The sequence below is a fragment of the Dicentrarchus labrax genome, unplaced genomic scaffold, assembly GCF_905237075.1.
Source record: "Dicentrarchus labrax unplaced genomic scaffold, dlabrax2021, whole genome shotgun sequence".
Classification (NCBI taxonomy): domain Eukaryota; kingdom Metazoa; phylum Chordata; class Actinopteri; family Moronidae; genus Dicentrarchus; species Dicentrarchus labrax.
The window spans coordinates 10,680,640-10,696,410 of NW_026136706.1; the positions used below are offsets into that span (position 1 = coordinate 10,680,640).

Below are 15,771 nucleotides of genomic sequence, written 5' to 3' on the forward strand. Positions count from 1 at the left end.
ATTAATAGACTCAATTGGCTTCTGTCAGAGTGTAAATAAACCAACTCATTGTTTTAATCACACTCTTGACCTTGTTCTATCATATGGCATTGATATTGAACATTTAATAGTCTTCCCACATAATCCTTTCCTATCTGACCATTATTTAATAACTTTTGAATTCATGTTGTTAGATTATAAGCCATTAGGCAAAACTTCCTACAGCAGATGTCTGTCTGACAGTGCTGTAGCTAAATTTAAGGAGGAGATTCCTTCAGTGTTTAATTCAATGCCATGTCTGAATTTAACAGAATCCTATAACGACTTTAGTCCCTCTGAAATTGATAATCTTGTCGATAGTGCTACAGGCTCACTACGATCAACATTAGACTCTATCGCTCCTATAAAAAGGAAATTATTAAAACATAGGAGACTAGCACCTTGGTATAACCACCAAACCCGCCAGTTAAAACAAATAGCTAGGAAATCTGAAAGGAAATGGCGTTCTTCCAAATTATAAGAATATCGCTCAAATTGGCAAGATAATCTTAAAATTTATAGAAAGGCCCTCCGTAATGCCAGAGGAGCCTATTACTCAGCACTTATAGAAGAAAATAAGAATAACCCTAGGTTCCTCTTCAGCACTGTAGCCAGGCTGACAGAGAGTCACAGCTCTATTGAGCCACATATCCCCATAAACTTAAGTAGCAATGACTTCATGAGCTTCTTCTATAATAAAATTATTACTATTAGAGGAAAAATTAATCACCAACTGCCATCAACAGTTATCAGTGGCTCTCCAAGTTCAGGGATTTTTACTAATGTAAACTTAGATATATATTTAGACTGTTTTTCTGCTATCGATCTTCATCAGTTAACTTCAATCATTTCTTCATCGAAGCCATCAACCTGTCTATTAGACCCGATCCCAACTAGGCTGCTTAAAGAAGTTGTTCCCTTAATTGGCACTTCTTTACTGGATATGATTAATCTTTCTTTATTATCAGGATATGTACCACAGTCCTTTAAAGTAGCTGTAATTAAACCCCTTCTTAAAAAGTCCACTCTTGACCCAGGGGTTTTAGCCAACTATAGACCGATTTCTAACCTCCCCTTCCTCTCTAAGATTCTGGAGAAAGTAGTCGCCAAAGAGTTGTGTGACTTTCTACATAACAATAGTTTATTTGAGGATTTTCAGTCAGGATTTAGAGTTCATCATAGCACAGAGACAGCTCTGGTTAAAGTTAATAATGACCTTCTGACTGCTTCTGACAATGGACTTGTCTCTGTACTTGTATTATTAGATCTTAGTGCTGCATTTGACACCATTGACCATAATATTCTTTTACAGAGACTCGAGTATCAAATTGGCATTAAAGGAACCGCACTAAGCTGGTTTAAGTCATATTTATCAGATCGCTCGCAGTTTGTACATGTTAACGATGAATCTTCAATAAATACTACAGTTAGTCATGGAGTTCCACAAGGTTCTGTACTTGGACCAATACTATTTACTTTATATATGCTCCCTTTAGGCAACATTATTAGGAATCACTCCATTAACTTTCACTGTTATGCAGATGATACGCAGTTATATCTATCAATCAAGCCCAATGAAATTAATCAATTATCTAAATTACAAACATGTCTTAAGGACATAAAATCCTGGATGACCTGCAATTTTCTGATGTTAAACTCAGAAAAAAACTAAATTCTTGTTCTTGGCCCCAAAAACCTTAGAGACTCACTGTCTAAAGATATAGTTACTCTAGATGGCATTAACTTGGCCTCTAGCACCACTGTCAGGAATCTCTGAGTTATCTTTGATCAGGATTTGTCATTTAACTCCCACATAAAGCAGACCTCTAGGACTGCCTTCTTTCATTTACGTAATATTACAAAAATTAGACACATACTATCACAGACAGATGCAGAAAAACTAATCCATGCATTTGTTACTTCAAGGCTGGATTACTGCAACCCTTTATTATCAGGTTGCCCCAATAAGTCCATTAAAACGCTCCAATTAATTCAGAACGCTGCAGCACGAGTACTGACAGGAACTAGAAAAAGAGATCACATCTCTCCTGTACTAGCTTCTCTGCATTGGCTCCCTGTAAAATGTAGAATTGAATTTAAAATCCTCCTCCTCACCTATAAAGCTCTTCATGGTCAGGCCCCTTCATATCTTAAAGAGCTCATAGTACCCTATTACCCCTCTAGAACACTACGTTCTCTGAATGCTGGGCTACTTGTGGTTCCTATAGTCTCTAAAAAGTAGAACAGGAGCCAGAGCCTTCAGTTACCAAGCTCCTCTCCTGTGGAACCAGCTTCCAGTTGTGGTTCGGGAGGCAGACACCCTCACCACATTCAAGAGTAGGCTTAAGACATTCCTCTTTGATAAAGCTTATAGTTAGGGCTGGATCAGGTGAGTCCTGAACCATCCCTTTGTTATGCTGCTATAGGCCTAGACTATCGGGGGATTTCCCATGGTGCACTGAGCTCCTCCCTTCCTCTCTCTTTCTACACTCATTCATGTCCCATTTATGCATGTTACTAACTTCACTTCTTCCCTGGAGTTCTTGTGCTTTCTCGTCTCGCAGGTTCTTGTCGATCCTGGTGGAGCCTCCTGCCATGGTCCTGCTACATTGCCATTGCCAATACTGTTGTTGCTGTGCACCTGTCTGTCTGTCTGTCTCTCTCTCTCTCTCTCTCTCTCTCTCTACCCCAACTGGTCGAGACAGACGACCACCCACCTAGAGCCGGAGGATCTGTCCTAGGTTTCTGCCTTTTAACAGGCAGTTTTTCCTTGCCCTTGTCGCCAAGTGCTTGCTCATGGTGGTACTGTTGGGTCTCTGTAATTAATGTTTTAAAGAGTTCAGTCTAGACCTGCTCTATTTGAAAAGTGTCCTGAGATAACTTCTGTTATGAATTGGCGGTATACAAATAAAATTGAAAATTGAAATTGAAAGAATTGTGGCTCTCTGTTACGGCCACCTCCAGTATCTGGAGATGTGTAGCTGTGTTGTGCAGCTGTGTCATGTTAAACAGGATGTGTGACCCCTTGCCGAGGATTGGCTGGGGCGAGACCTGCCTACTTCCTGGTTCCAGCCGATGATCTGATTGGTGCGGCGCCTGGCAGTCCCTCCAATCATCTACCGCCTTCTTCTATTTAAATAGCTGCCTACCTGTTGAACAGGAGTTGTGATTGTGCCCTTGATCAACTCGCCTGTGTGTATTGTGCTCTACTGTTGTAAATGTGTTAACTTCTGTAAGAGCCTTAGTTTAAGTGTACGATTCTAGTGTCTCCTGTGTTGCCTTAATCTGAACTGTGGTAAGGAAATTGGGCAGGGATCCAGGTAGGGGGTAACTGACACACACCTGATACCTGTAGATTTATTTTATGTTAGACACACTAGTGGGGTATTGCACAAAAAGTAGGATAAAGAAATCCAGGATAAGTGAGCAAGCGCGGCTTGACTTAGCGTGCTCGGCTCATCCTGGCTTAATCGGTTGCACGTTTGTCGAGCCAGGATGAAAAGGTGCGGCTATGTTAAGCCAGGTGTAGATAGTCGGGATAAGTGCGGGTTCACGGCATACTTAAATAGACCTCGCGATCGCTCACAGAAACACCGATCGGAACATGGATAAAACACGCGCTTCGTATTTCACGCCCGCTGAACAACATCTCCTGATGGAGTTCTATGAAGAGGTGAAAGATACCATAAGAAAAAAGGCAATACCAGTGCCATAATTAAAGAAAGAGAGAAAGCCTGGCAGACAATAGCGGACCGGCTTAATGCGTAAGTAGTCCAAAACTGTACAATGAATAAACAGTGCTCCACTGGAACTGTCATAATTAGGCTCCAATTGAAGGACTAAAGGAGTTACTTTAAGTCCACTAATCAACTGTTGTACACTTTGCTTGTGTGGCAATTAGCGGTGCATGTTACTTAAATGTAGAGTATGATTAAGTGCAAACAATTATCCACAATGTGTGTCATTTAATCTATTTTTATCTATTTTATCTTTCTATCCTTCATAAAGAACAAACTTGTCTGGCCATAAAAGGACCTGGCAGCAAGTTAAAGTTAAATACAAGAACATTTTGCAGGCTGGTAAGTGACTATAAAGTAGATAACAGTGAACAAATGAGGTGAATAGATAAGATGTCTGCTGACATGTTGAATGTCTGTATGATTGTAGCAGTTAAAAAAAAAGACCATAGAACTGGCACAGGGGGCGGCCCACCAAGCCAGGATATGACCCGGCGGAGGAGCTGGCACTCCATTTAAATAAAGGGAGGCCAGTGATGGAGGGAATCCAGGGAGGGACAGTAACGGACTCTATCCCAGCCACAGAAACTGTCCGCTTCATACAAGGTACATATTGCCGTACTACAGACCACAATCAAATAAATCTATTATACTGTCTGACTTTAGATTTCCTTGCAGTGTCTGGGAACACGCTTACACTTTTGGAGCCACCAGAAGATGATCCGGTTAGTACATTGTATTGAAATCACAGGCTTGGTATGTCCTGTGAAATCTTAATTCAAGTTCTCTCAAATGTATGTATGTATGTATGTATGTATGTATATGGCAGGGGGAAGGCACATCTGCAGCTGCAGAATGCACTTCTGCAGATGAGGAGACTGTGTCACTGGACTCCAGAAGGCTTGAGGTATGTCAATTTTATGGAAATATCCTTCTTGTCCATAAAGGATATGAAGTCTGTGATGTGGTGCTAATAGAAAATATGTGTAACAGGACACAGATGATGCACAGTCTCCTAAGCAGCCCGGTAACATTGTGAGTATTGGCCAAAGTAAATCTATATTATGCACAAATCCTGCTTTGCTTATTTGACATTTCTTTTACAGACTTCACAAACTGTCAGAAGGCTTTATGCGAAGCACCTGGAGAGACAGATAGAGCTGGCAGATGTTAAAATAAAACTGAAGAAGAGAAAGCTCCAAGAAATGGAGCTGGATCTTGAAATTAAACGTCGGACACTCAGGAAACTGGACCTGGAAATCCAGAAACTAGAAAGAGAAGTGAGTATTTCAGTGCACACAGTAACCATAACTGCCGTACAGCGTTTTTATCTTTGTTGCTTTTGTTCTCTCTATTCCAGGATCCAAGCAACCAAGGCAAATGAGGGCTGCCAAATAAAAATTCAACTAGAAAACATTGTGGTGTCCTCCGTTTTTCATGAATGTGAAGTAGAATTTAAAAGAATCTCCAATGCTAAACAACACAGCAAAATAACATTTAAGATATTTTATTAACTAAAGAGGCTAAATCCAAAAATTAAGAGAAGAAATGTGCAATATATTGCTCCCTGACAAGTCTGCCATTAATGTTGTCTGGGAAGATGGGAGCATTTTCCCAGTCAACATGAACAGCCACTGGGGGCCTCTCCTTTCTCAGGCCTGCAATGTTATGCAGTACTGCGCATGCAGCAATGACATCACAGGCCCTGTCCGGGGAAACTCTCAGGTGGTGCAGGCACTGAAACCGAGATTTCAGAAGGCCGAAGGTCATCTCGATTCGAGCCCTTGTTTTATTGTGTGCTTGGTTGTAGGCCTGCTGTGGTGGGGTTTGGGGGTCCGCAAGGGGAGTCAAGAGGAATGACTCGCAGGCGTAGCCTTTGTCTCCCAGCAGCACACCAGAGAATTCGCCTGATAATGCAAGATATCATTTAGAAAACTACACGGCAGAGTTAAACACACATGATGTCCAAGGTGCTTACAGCACAAATAAAATGTGTGGCTTACCTTGTGAAAGTCTCTCATAAATTGGACTAGCCCGAAAGACTCTGGAGTCATGCACTGAGCCAGGCCACTTTGCCTCTAAATTGCTGACAAGGCAGTCAGCATCACATATCATCTAAAATGTTAAGTTGTAACCTATTAAGGTCATTTAATGCACAGAATTAATTTATGCAGGTCATAGTAAGCACAAATCACTCTTACCTGAACATTGATGCTGTGGAAGGATTTCCTGTTAACATAATCTCCCTCATGTTCTCCTGAGGGGCGTTTGATTCTTATGTGTGTGCAATCCACTGCACCAATGATGTTAGGGAAAGCTGAAACAAAAAATAGTGAGTATCCAACTGACTGATCAAATTAGAAACTAATGGTTGCACGTTTAAATTGAGCTTACCTGCAATCTTGTAAAACTCCTCCTTGATGTAGAGGGGTCTTCTGTGGCCAGGGAAGGTGATGAATATGTTGCTGAATGACTTCAGCGCCAGACAAACACGTCTTATTGTGCGGCAAATGGTTCCTTTATTGAGGTTCTCTGCATCCCCAACAGAATAAAGGAAGCTCCCACTTGCAAACCATCTCAATGTAACACAGACCATCTGTGGTACAGTGAGAGCATGGCTTCGTGCTGTCTGGTGCTGAATTTTTGGACCCAGCAGCCTACATAAATATCTCAGTCCATCACCTGAGAATCTGTATCTCTCAATGAGATAGTCATCTCCAAAGGCCAATGGGTCTGACCTGTCTCGGAAGACTCTTTCACGCCTAAATGCTCGTCTGAGGATTAGGGCTTCCTCATCCAGTACATCCTCCAAAAAAAGGGCAAGCCATTATGAAGAGGGAACAGAGGAATGGGAGTTAGACCTATATATACTATATTGTCCTCGTCACAGATTTAATTGAAAACAGCTTTGCAACTTCATCAGCTGTGTTTTGTAATCTCAATTACTGCAATAAACACATATTTATTAAACCTCTGACGGCATTTTGACAAGCAGTCTTCATTAGCATAGCAATATAACACTTGTCCTGAGTAATAATACTACCACTTGAATCAATATAAAAAGACTGTTGCAATTACAAACAGCCAACAGATTGAAATGAAATGAGAAATGACAATATGTATGTAATATTTTAATGCAGGATAATTAAAATGATGCAACATACTTAGAAAGACCATGGACATGCTGTAAAACACATTAATTCCTCACAGGATTGACGGTGGAAATACAGGTGAATCACTAGGATTAATCTTAGCCTGGCTGTTAGCCTGGTCTGGAGCAGGCTAACTGCAGAGAATAAATCACCATAGTAACTTGGCCGGGATAAGTTTAACCGGCTTTCATGCAAGCGACTTGAGGCTAAATTAAGCCAGGATAACCAACATATCCCGGCTTAATCCCTTATCCTGGTTTTGTGCAATACCCCTTAGGTTTTAGAGGGTGCTGCTTACTTTGTATTTTTGTTTATTGATGACGGGTCAGAGTTTTGTTTAAGTTGATTTTGAAGTAGACAGTGGCTATCTCTCATTTTGGAGAGACCTCTTTAAGTTATATTTGTTTCATTGAGTTAAGCAGCATCCAACAGCCCTTTTCCTGTTTTCCTTGTGAACCCTGCAAATAAATAACTTGCAATTTTACCAAAAACACTCTGGTTCCTGTTGCTTCCCTCTCCCCCACGAGCCGGGTCGTAACACTCTCTAAGTAACATTTACAACAAGATGGCGTCGCGTGTACAACGCAAGGCTCAGCGTCTCTCTAGATTCTGCGAATTAGTCGTTATGTGACTTTTTGTTTCAGGACTTTTCACTCAGAACAGTCTTGCATATATCTCCTACAGCCGACAGGAACTTTTGGACATTCAAACTCATAACCTGGACACTTTTAGTGGCGATCTCCGGCACATACCAAAGATCATAAAGTGCTTCAAGAGGCTGGTCCTGGCTCACCTCAGAACCAGCCTACCACCCACACTGGACCCCTCCAATTTACCTACCACCAGAACAGGAGTACAGAAGACGCCATCTCTACAGCGCTACACTCCTGGCTATCAAAAGTGGTCCAGTGGAAGTGGTCTAAACTTCCCTCTGAATCTCTTTCCTTTGTCAATAACCTCTGATGTGTTGATTATATCATTTTAGTCTTGAAGTTGCAAAAATGATGCACACTTGGCTGACTGGAAGACTGAAAAGGGAAAGATTCTCCAAAGGTAAACTCATATTGTAATCCAGACAATAATGTAATGTTTTTGTTTTTTTAGAGAAAGTTTTTTTACTGGTATAAGCAGATTGACTCTCTAGCGCAGCCCAACCCACCAAGAAGTGTATAAAGTTCAGAGGAGGCGTTTGTCTTGTTCAGTTGGGGGGGCAGCAGCAGCCATCTGGAGATATTGATATCTGTGAGATACAAGTGATCTTGGATGTGTAAATATGAAATTTAATGTTCTATACTGTTTGTTTAATGCTGTTCTTTGATTACTGATATCTGCTTTCTTCTTTGTCACAAGTGACTGAAAAGACAGTTAAGTTATAAAATGTGCTGAAAAGAAGAACTAGATTTCACAAGCTTTTAAAATGCTCTTGAACAGTTGTTTTCATAATAATCCATTATCCAACTAAATGATGTTATGACCAAAATCCATTTACCTTTGTTATTTTGACCAGTGTGGTGAGACACACTGTTTTTGCAAACTGGTATGCAGATATTAGTGTTGTGAGATTTTGCTCAGTTGTTGGGGAAATAACTTTCTGGTTGAATATTGTGCTGAGGAATTATTCAAAGGGATAATAATCAGCACTATTACTGAGCTAGTTTTGCTGCTAACAAAAGAAGAAATGGAGAACTCAACAGAGATTGTGTCTTTTGTGCTGGCAGCCTATGGTAATATTGGAGAGTTAAAATACCTGTATTTCAGTATAATGCTGTTATGGTACCTCTCAATATGTGTGGCCAACACAGTTCTTATTATAGTCATATATGTGGACAAAAGGTTGCATGAGCCAATGTACATATTACTATGTAATTTATTTGTGAATGAAATCGGTGGCAGCACATCACTGTATCCTCTTATGCTCTCACAGATGTTTTCAGATACCCATGAAGTGACCCTGTCATGGTGTTTTCTACAGATGTGTTATATCTATACATGTGCTTCAGTTGAGTTTTGCAGTTTAGCAGCCATGGCCTACGACAGATATGTCGCTATCTGTTATCCTTTACACTACAGTGTCATTATGAACACAGGGAGAGTCGGTATGATCATTCTGTTTGTATGGATGTATTCATTTGTTAATTTTATATTCTCATTTTCATTCGTTATCCATTTGAAGTTTTGTGGAAATGTCATTGACAAAGTGTTTTGTGATCACCACTTAGTGATTAAACTTGCATGTTCAGCTTCAGTAGTCCACAAAATATCTGACCTCCTTTTTGCCTTTGTGACCATTGTTATCCCAGTTAGTCTAATTTCAGTCTCTTACATGAAGATTTTGGCTGTTTGTCTGAATACTTCTAAAGAAAACAAACAAAAAGCCGTCTCCACCTGCACACCTCAGATTGTCTCTCTATCAAACATGTTTGTCGGCAGCATTTTTCACTTTGTTGATTCCAGGTTTGATGTTGCTCATGTACCAGACAAAGTACGCATTATTTTATCTGTGTATCTCTTCATTTGCCAACCAATGGTCACCCCCTTTATGTATGGATATAACCTACCGAAGATAAGACAATCCTGTAAAAGATTTCTGTTTAAACGAAAAATAAATGTTTAGAGCAAGGATGACTATCTCTGCTCTGTGGAAAAACAGCATAATTGTCTCTAGAGTGTGGTTCATAAACTTATCACATTACATGTGTAGAAATTACAAAAATGAGCAAAGCGCAATTTAATGGACAGTATTAGTGATATGCAACCAGTAATTTCCCCATTTCCTGGGACGATCAACTTTCAGTAATACTAAATTCATGGTTCTAGCATCTCCCAAAAACAACATATTACAACCAAGCACAGATCAGTATGAATGAATGACGAAACTCTTATCGTCATTTTGAAATTAATTGTAAAAAATCAGAGTAAATAAAAAAGATCATACTATGACCCTTAATAAAACAGTACATTTAGAATCAGTCACCACAAGTACATTTCAATGCTCACTTTAAAATGCTTACAAGCACAGAGCAAATGTTAAATAAGTACATTTAAATACCTGTAGAGATCAAAAATAGTATGGGAAAGAGTATTTGTAGCTTGCAAGCAGCACCCAGAATACTGTACTAAAATACTAATTTCAACTGGCCGAAATGTTGTTGGGTGTTTCAGCTTCCCTGAAAATTGGTTGGGACTCGCACTGACACCTGTGACTGCAGGCAAGATAACATAACTCTAAATGCAGTTTTGAGGTAGAAACAGGTCTTCTTTATGATAATCTTAAATATGGAGTTTCAGCCACATCACACTTGTCAATATTACGGTGACTAAATACTCAATGCTAAGTGAAATATGGAATGCTAATCTAATTTGGAATTAAAATAAATACTGTGTGCCTGCTGCATGTGTGAACAAGACATCTCTGATATGTTCACCATAGCAACTTTATAAGGCCATAATGTGTTGTGTATACGTGTGCATGCAGCCCTTTCCTGCAGCTGTAATTTTGGCAAGCTGGTAGCGGGGAGCTGGATTACAAAATATTGTAAGAAACAGGTTGTAAAGTGCTCTTCTCCAGGTTTGGTAACAGTGGTTGTTGACTTAATGGGCAGATGGAACACTAACCTCCTTCTCCTGGCACAGTAAAAGAGCTGGCTTATAACTGAAGACGTCTTCAAAAGGAGACCTGTGGCAGAATAAAGCAAGGAATTATGAGAGTACGTCACCTGGGTCAACTGCTGACTCCAAGAGGAGGGGTTAGGGGTAGACGAGACAACGCAGGCTGGTCTCCAAATCCTGCTTAGCATGCTCCATCAGACGGTTGATCTGCAGGTGGAAACCTGAAGACAGACTGGCAGTAGAACCTAGGGAGGGAGCTGAACAACCTCCAGAAATGAGCACTGAACTGGGATCCCCGGTCTGACACAATGTCCTTAGTAGTTGAAAAATATGTTGGACCAGAAGCTCAGCAGTGTCCTCAGAAGAGGGTAACTTAGTTAAGGAAGTAAAATGGCCCTGTTTGTCTGGTGGTCTTATTCTTTGTGTGCGGGGGGACAAAATAATGCACGTCTACGTCCACCAGACCACCACCAAAAAGGTCTCAGCAAGAATACATGGGTGTGTCAAGGGTGGCAGGTTAGACTGGATGAATATCCACACTAAAAGGCATGACCTGACCGAACCAGGACCATAGAGACAGTTAGCAGACACACTTCTAGGACCAGTTTATTTTTGCCAGGCCGGTTCAACCCTCTGCTTACTATTGCAATTTAATTTTTCTACTGGTTGATCCTGAGGCAGGTGCCTTATGTTCTGGTAGCTTTTGTCACCAGCCAACCCCTGCTTCTATAAGACCAACATCTGTGGCTACGTAGCGGTAGCCTGACACTCTGCCACAGACACCAGAGAGTTAGCCTCTCTGAGCTGCTCGCTGAGCTAATGTTACAACAAAGGTACCCCACAGAAACGCTTACAAACAGCCGTAATTGTGATCAAACTTCCAGCGAACTCTCTGTTTCCAGCGTGGACACGAAGAGTCTGACAGGAGCAGCTCATGGTTAGCTCTGATAGCAATGACTACCGCCAGTTGCACTCCTGCTATGGTGACTGGGGGGGGGGCGGCATTGGAGCAGTTTAACTGATGTTCATTGAGGTCAGTTAACTATGGCTTTCACCTGTGTAGGATCCATTGAGAAACCGGGCAAAGAGAACAACAGGTACAACTGTGAATGCTGGCAAAAATGGCAATACTAGATTCTCATATTGCTCAGTAGGGGTGTTGAAGGCCGTCTTCCATTCATCATAAGCACACAGATCAAGCTTGTAAAGAATTGTGGCTCTCTAAGTAACATTTACATCAAGATGGCGTCGCATGTACAACGCAAGGCCCAGCGTCTAACTAGATTCTGGGAATTAGTCGTTATGTGCCTTTTTGTTTCAGGACTTTTCACTCAGAACAGTCTTGCATATATCTCCTACAGCCGACAGGAACTTTTGGACATTCAAACTCATAACCTGGACACTTTTATTGGCAATCTCCGGCACACACCAAAGATCATAAAGTGCTTCAAGAGGCTGGTCCTGGCTCACCTCAGAACCAGCCTACCACCCACACTGGACCCCCTCCAATTTACCTACCACCAGAACAGGAGTACAGAAGACGCATCTCTACAGCGCTACACTCCTGGCTATCAAAAGTGGTCCAGTGGAAGTGGTCTAAACTTCCCTCTGAATCTCTTTCCTTTGTCAATAACCTCTGATGTGTTGATTATATAATTTTAGTCTTGAAGTTGCAAAAATGATGCACATCTGCACACTTGGCTGACTGGAAGACTGAAAAGGGAAAGATTCTCCAAAAGTAAACTCATATTGTAATCCAGACAATAATGAATGTTTTTGTTTTTTTAGAGAATGTGTTTTTACTGGTATAAGCAGATTGACTCTCTAGCGCAGCCCAACCCACCAAGAAGTGTATAAAGTTCAGAGGAGGCGTTTGTCTTGTTCAGTTGGGAGGGCAGCAGCAGCCATCTGGAGATATTGATATCTGTGAGATACAAGTGATCTTGGATGTGTAAATATGAAATTTAATTTATGTTCTATACTGTGTGTTTAATGTTGTTCTTTGATTATTGATATCTGCTTTCTTCTTTGTCAGAAGTGACTGAAAGGACAGTTAAGTTATAAAATGTGCTGAAAAGAAGAACTAGATTTCACAAGCTTTTAAAATGCTCTTGAACAGTTGTTTGCATAATAATCCATTATCCAACTAAATGATGTTATGACCAAAATCCATTTACCTTTGTTATTTTGACCAGTGTGGTGAGACACACTGTTTTTGCAAACTGGTATGCAGATATTAGTGTTGTGAGATTTTGCTCAGTTGTTGGGGAAATAACTTTCTGGTTGAATATTGTGCTGAGGAATTATTCAAAGGGATAATAATCAGCACTATTACTGAGCTAGTTTTGCTGCTAACAAAAGAAAGAAATGGAGAACTCAACTGAGATTGTGTCTTTTGTGCTGGCAGCCTATGGTAATATTGGAGAGTTAAAATACCTGTATTTCAGTATAATGCTGTTATGGTACCTCTCAATATGTGTGGCCAACACAGTTCTTATTATAGTCATATATGTGGACAAAAGGTTGCATGAGCCAATGTACATATTACTATGTAATTTATTTGTGAATGAAATCGGTGGCAGCACATCACTGTATCCTCTTATGCTCTCACAGATGTTTTCAGATACCCATGAAGTGACCCTGTCATGGTGTTTTCTACAGATGTGTTATATCTATACATGTGCTTCAGTTGAGTTTTGCAGTTTAGCAGCCATGGCCTACGACAGATATGTCGCTATCTGTTATCCTTTACACTACAGTGTCATTATGAACACAGGGAGAGTCGGTATGATCATTCTGCTTGTATGGATGTATTCATTTGTTAATTTTATATTCTCATTTTCATTCGTCATCCATTTGAAGTTTTGTGGAAATGTCATTGACAAAGTGTTCTGTGATCACCACTTAGTGATTAAACTTGCATGTTCAGCTTCAGCACTGAACAAAATATCTGACCTGCTGTTTGCCTTTGTGACCATTGTTATCCCAGTTAGTTTCATTTCAGTCTCTTATATGAAGATTTTGGCTGTTTGTCTGAATACTTCTAAAGAAAACAAACAAAAAGCCGTCTCCACCTGCACACCTCAGATTGTCTCTCTATCAAACATGTTTGTCGGCTGTATTTTTCACTTTGTTGATTCCAGGTTTGATGTGGATTATTTACCGAATAAAGTTCGCATTATTTTATCTGTGTATCTCCTCATCGGCCAACCGATGATCACCCCCTTTATGTATGGATTTAACCTACCAAAAATAAGACAATCCTGTAATAGATTTCTGTTTGATCAAAAAATAAATATTTAGAGCAAGGATGACTATCTCTGCTCTGTGGAAAAACAGAGTGTGTTTCAAAATGTATAGACAAGACATCTGTGAAAATTGCACACATGTGTTTATAAAATGTGCATAAATTACAAAAATGTGCAAAGCTGTTTTTGTGATGTAGATTTCTTTATGCATGGTACACTATAAGGTTGCAGAGACTTTAATAGACTGCAGTAGTGATAAGCAACCACTCATTTCTCTTCATTCTTAATATTTCCCCCATATACATTTTACAACATATTACACTGACGCCAAATATTACAGCCAGACACTGACCAATGTGAATATATAACAATATTATTATTGTATCTTTGACCCTTAACTTTGACAAATTTCTAATTGATTGTATCACAAAAAAAATGACACTGTCCCAGGTAACAACAAACATTGCTCTAGTGCTCAAAAAAGTCACAGGCTGTCCTTAAATGTACTATTACTTTATTACTACAATATGTCTATGGCAGTGCTTTGTCACCTACAACCTAACTATCAAATAAGCAGATTTGTATACCTGTAGAGATCAAAAATAGTACGGGACAAAGTAGTTTGTAGCTTCCAGCAGCACCCAGAATACGCTGCTGAAACACTCCTCTCCCCAGGCCGAAGTGTTGGTGGGTTTATTTCAGATTTCCAGAAAGTCGGTGGGAACTCGCACTGAAATCTGTGACTGTAGGAAGGAACTTTCACTAGGCCTCTTGCAGGCTAAAGCTCTGAGGGTAAGGTCAGAGATCATGGAAACATGGAGTTGCAGCCACACCACACTAACACTTATCTTAGGATATTTGTGAATCTAACAAAATACTCTCTTCTGACATAGTGACAACATGCACATACTTTCTATGGTACCATCTGTTTAAAATGCAAACTGGTTTAGAGGAATAATGTGGTTCCCAAAACCTCAGAAGATCTGTTATTATTTATGGTGGTATAATGAGGTAAATTAAAAACTATATGTATTTCTACTTTTGGCCACGAGAGGTCAGTGTCAGACCACTCATTGCAGTTTTTTGCATTCAGGCACTTCTTCCAATTGTTTTCAAAAACTACAAAGGAAGTGATCAAAACTGCAAACACATTCACTTAATACTATCAGGTTGTTTTCTCTAACCATCACATAGAAAACACACTGACTGAGTACAGATTCGTACTCTCAATATTCTTTAACTTGCTCCTAATGAAGAGAAATCTGATTATTTATTATTGGCTCATTCATTGTGTGGAAATAAGTAGAAGTACTAAACCTTTGACTCTATTGAGTTTGATGTTGCATGTAAAAGAGATTGTTTATTAAAAAGCCTGTTGTTGGGATGTGAATTAAATGAATCTATATCCTGATTTTAATGATTCGTTTTCACTTTATCTAATTTAAAGTATTGCATTCAGCCTTGAGAAGTCCTCTTCATTAAAAGTGTTTTCTGGATCCGCTGAGAAACCTTCATTTATTCATTCATTCATTCATTCACATCACTGCATCAGCATGTGGTGTTAAAACTGTATTATAATTCCATTTTTATTTTATCTTGTGTTTACTTTCACTATAAAAAAAAGTCTTATTCTCCGTTAATTATGGCTTTCTATCCCTGTTAGGAACTTTTGTGGAGGTTAAGTATTCATATGAATTAGCATGAACGTATATTTAATAGTAACGATGTGCAATCAGTGGACATAAAACTTTTGTAATGTCTTTGCCCCAAGTATATTTTTACTGAGGTAATATTACTTCATTAGATGTGTACATAAGTGATCTCCTACTTCAGTAAAACCTCAGCAGTATCCGCTCTCTGTGCTTCTCCTTTCCCTCTAGTCAACATCAACTCCCCATTTTTCCCTCAGAATTAACCATTTGTGTACTTCCTCCTGTCTGTCTGTAGAGGGCGCTGCAGTATAACAAACTAATACCATGTGTTCAGAAAAGAAGCAGCCATCTATTG

General features: G+C 39.8%; 2 protein-coding genes and 1 pseudogene across 3 annotated transcripts in view; 2 read left to right on the top strand and 1 right to left on the bottom strand.

Moving 5' to 3' along the window:
- The window catches only part of LOC127365939 (putative gustatory receptor clone PTE01), a 19,573-nt gene extending 4,313 nt beyond the window's left edge, over positions 1 to 15,260 (top strand). The window contains exons 1-2 of one of the 2 annotated variants that reach the window (XM_051404525.1): positions 8,006 to 8,567; positions 12,866 to 15,260. In XM_051404525.1, the coding sequence (XP_051260485.1) occupies positions 12,884 to 13,819 (936 nt within the window). In that variant the 5' untranslated portion in view covers positions 8,006 to 8,567; positions 12,866 to 12,883 and the 3' untranslated portion in view covers positions 13,820 to 15,260. Of the gene's footprint in view, positions 1 to 8,005; positions 8,568 to 10,729 lie in introns of those variants that run through there. The other variant, XM_051404524.1, reaches the window with a different exon arrangement.
- On the bottom strand, positions 5,292 to 6,583 carry LOC127365805 (putative nuclease HARBI1; annotated as a pseudogene).
- Positions 8,581 to 9,556, top strand: LOC127365941 (putative gustatory receptor clone PTE01). Its single transcript, XM_051404528.1, has one exon. It carries the CDS (start codon positions 8,586 to 8,588, stop codon positions 9,519 to 9,521), a length of 936 nt encoding a protein of 311 aa, XP_051260488.1. The 5' UTR covers positions 8,581 to 8,585; the 3' UTR covers positions 9,522 to 9,556.
- Positions 15,261 to 15,771: the final 511 nt, after the last annotated feature.

What these genes read in the sequence shown, in the direction of transcription:
- LOC127365941 (XM_051404528.1), top strand. Translation starts at nt 8,586, where the DNA reads ATGGAGAACTCAACAGAGATTGTGTCTTTTGTGCTGGCAGCCTATGGT.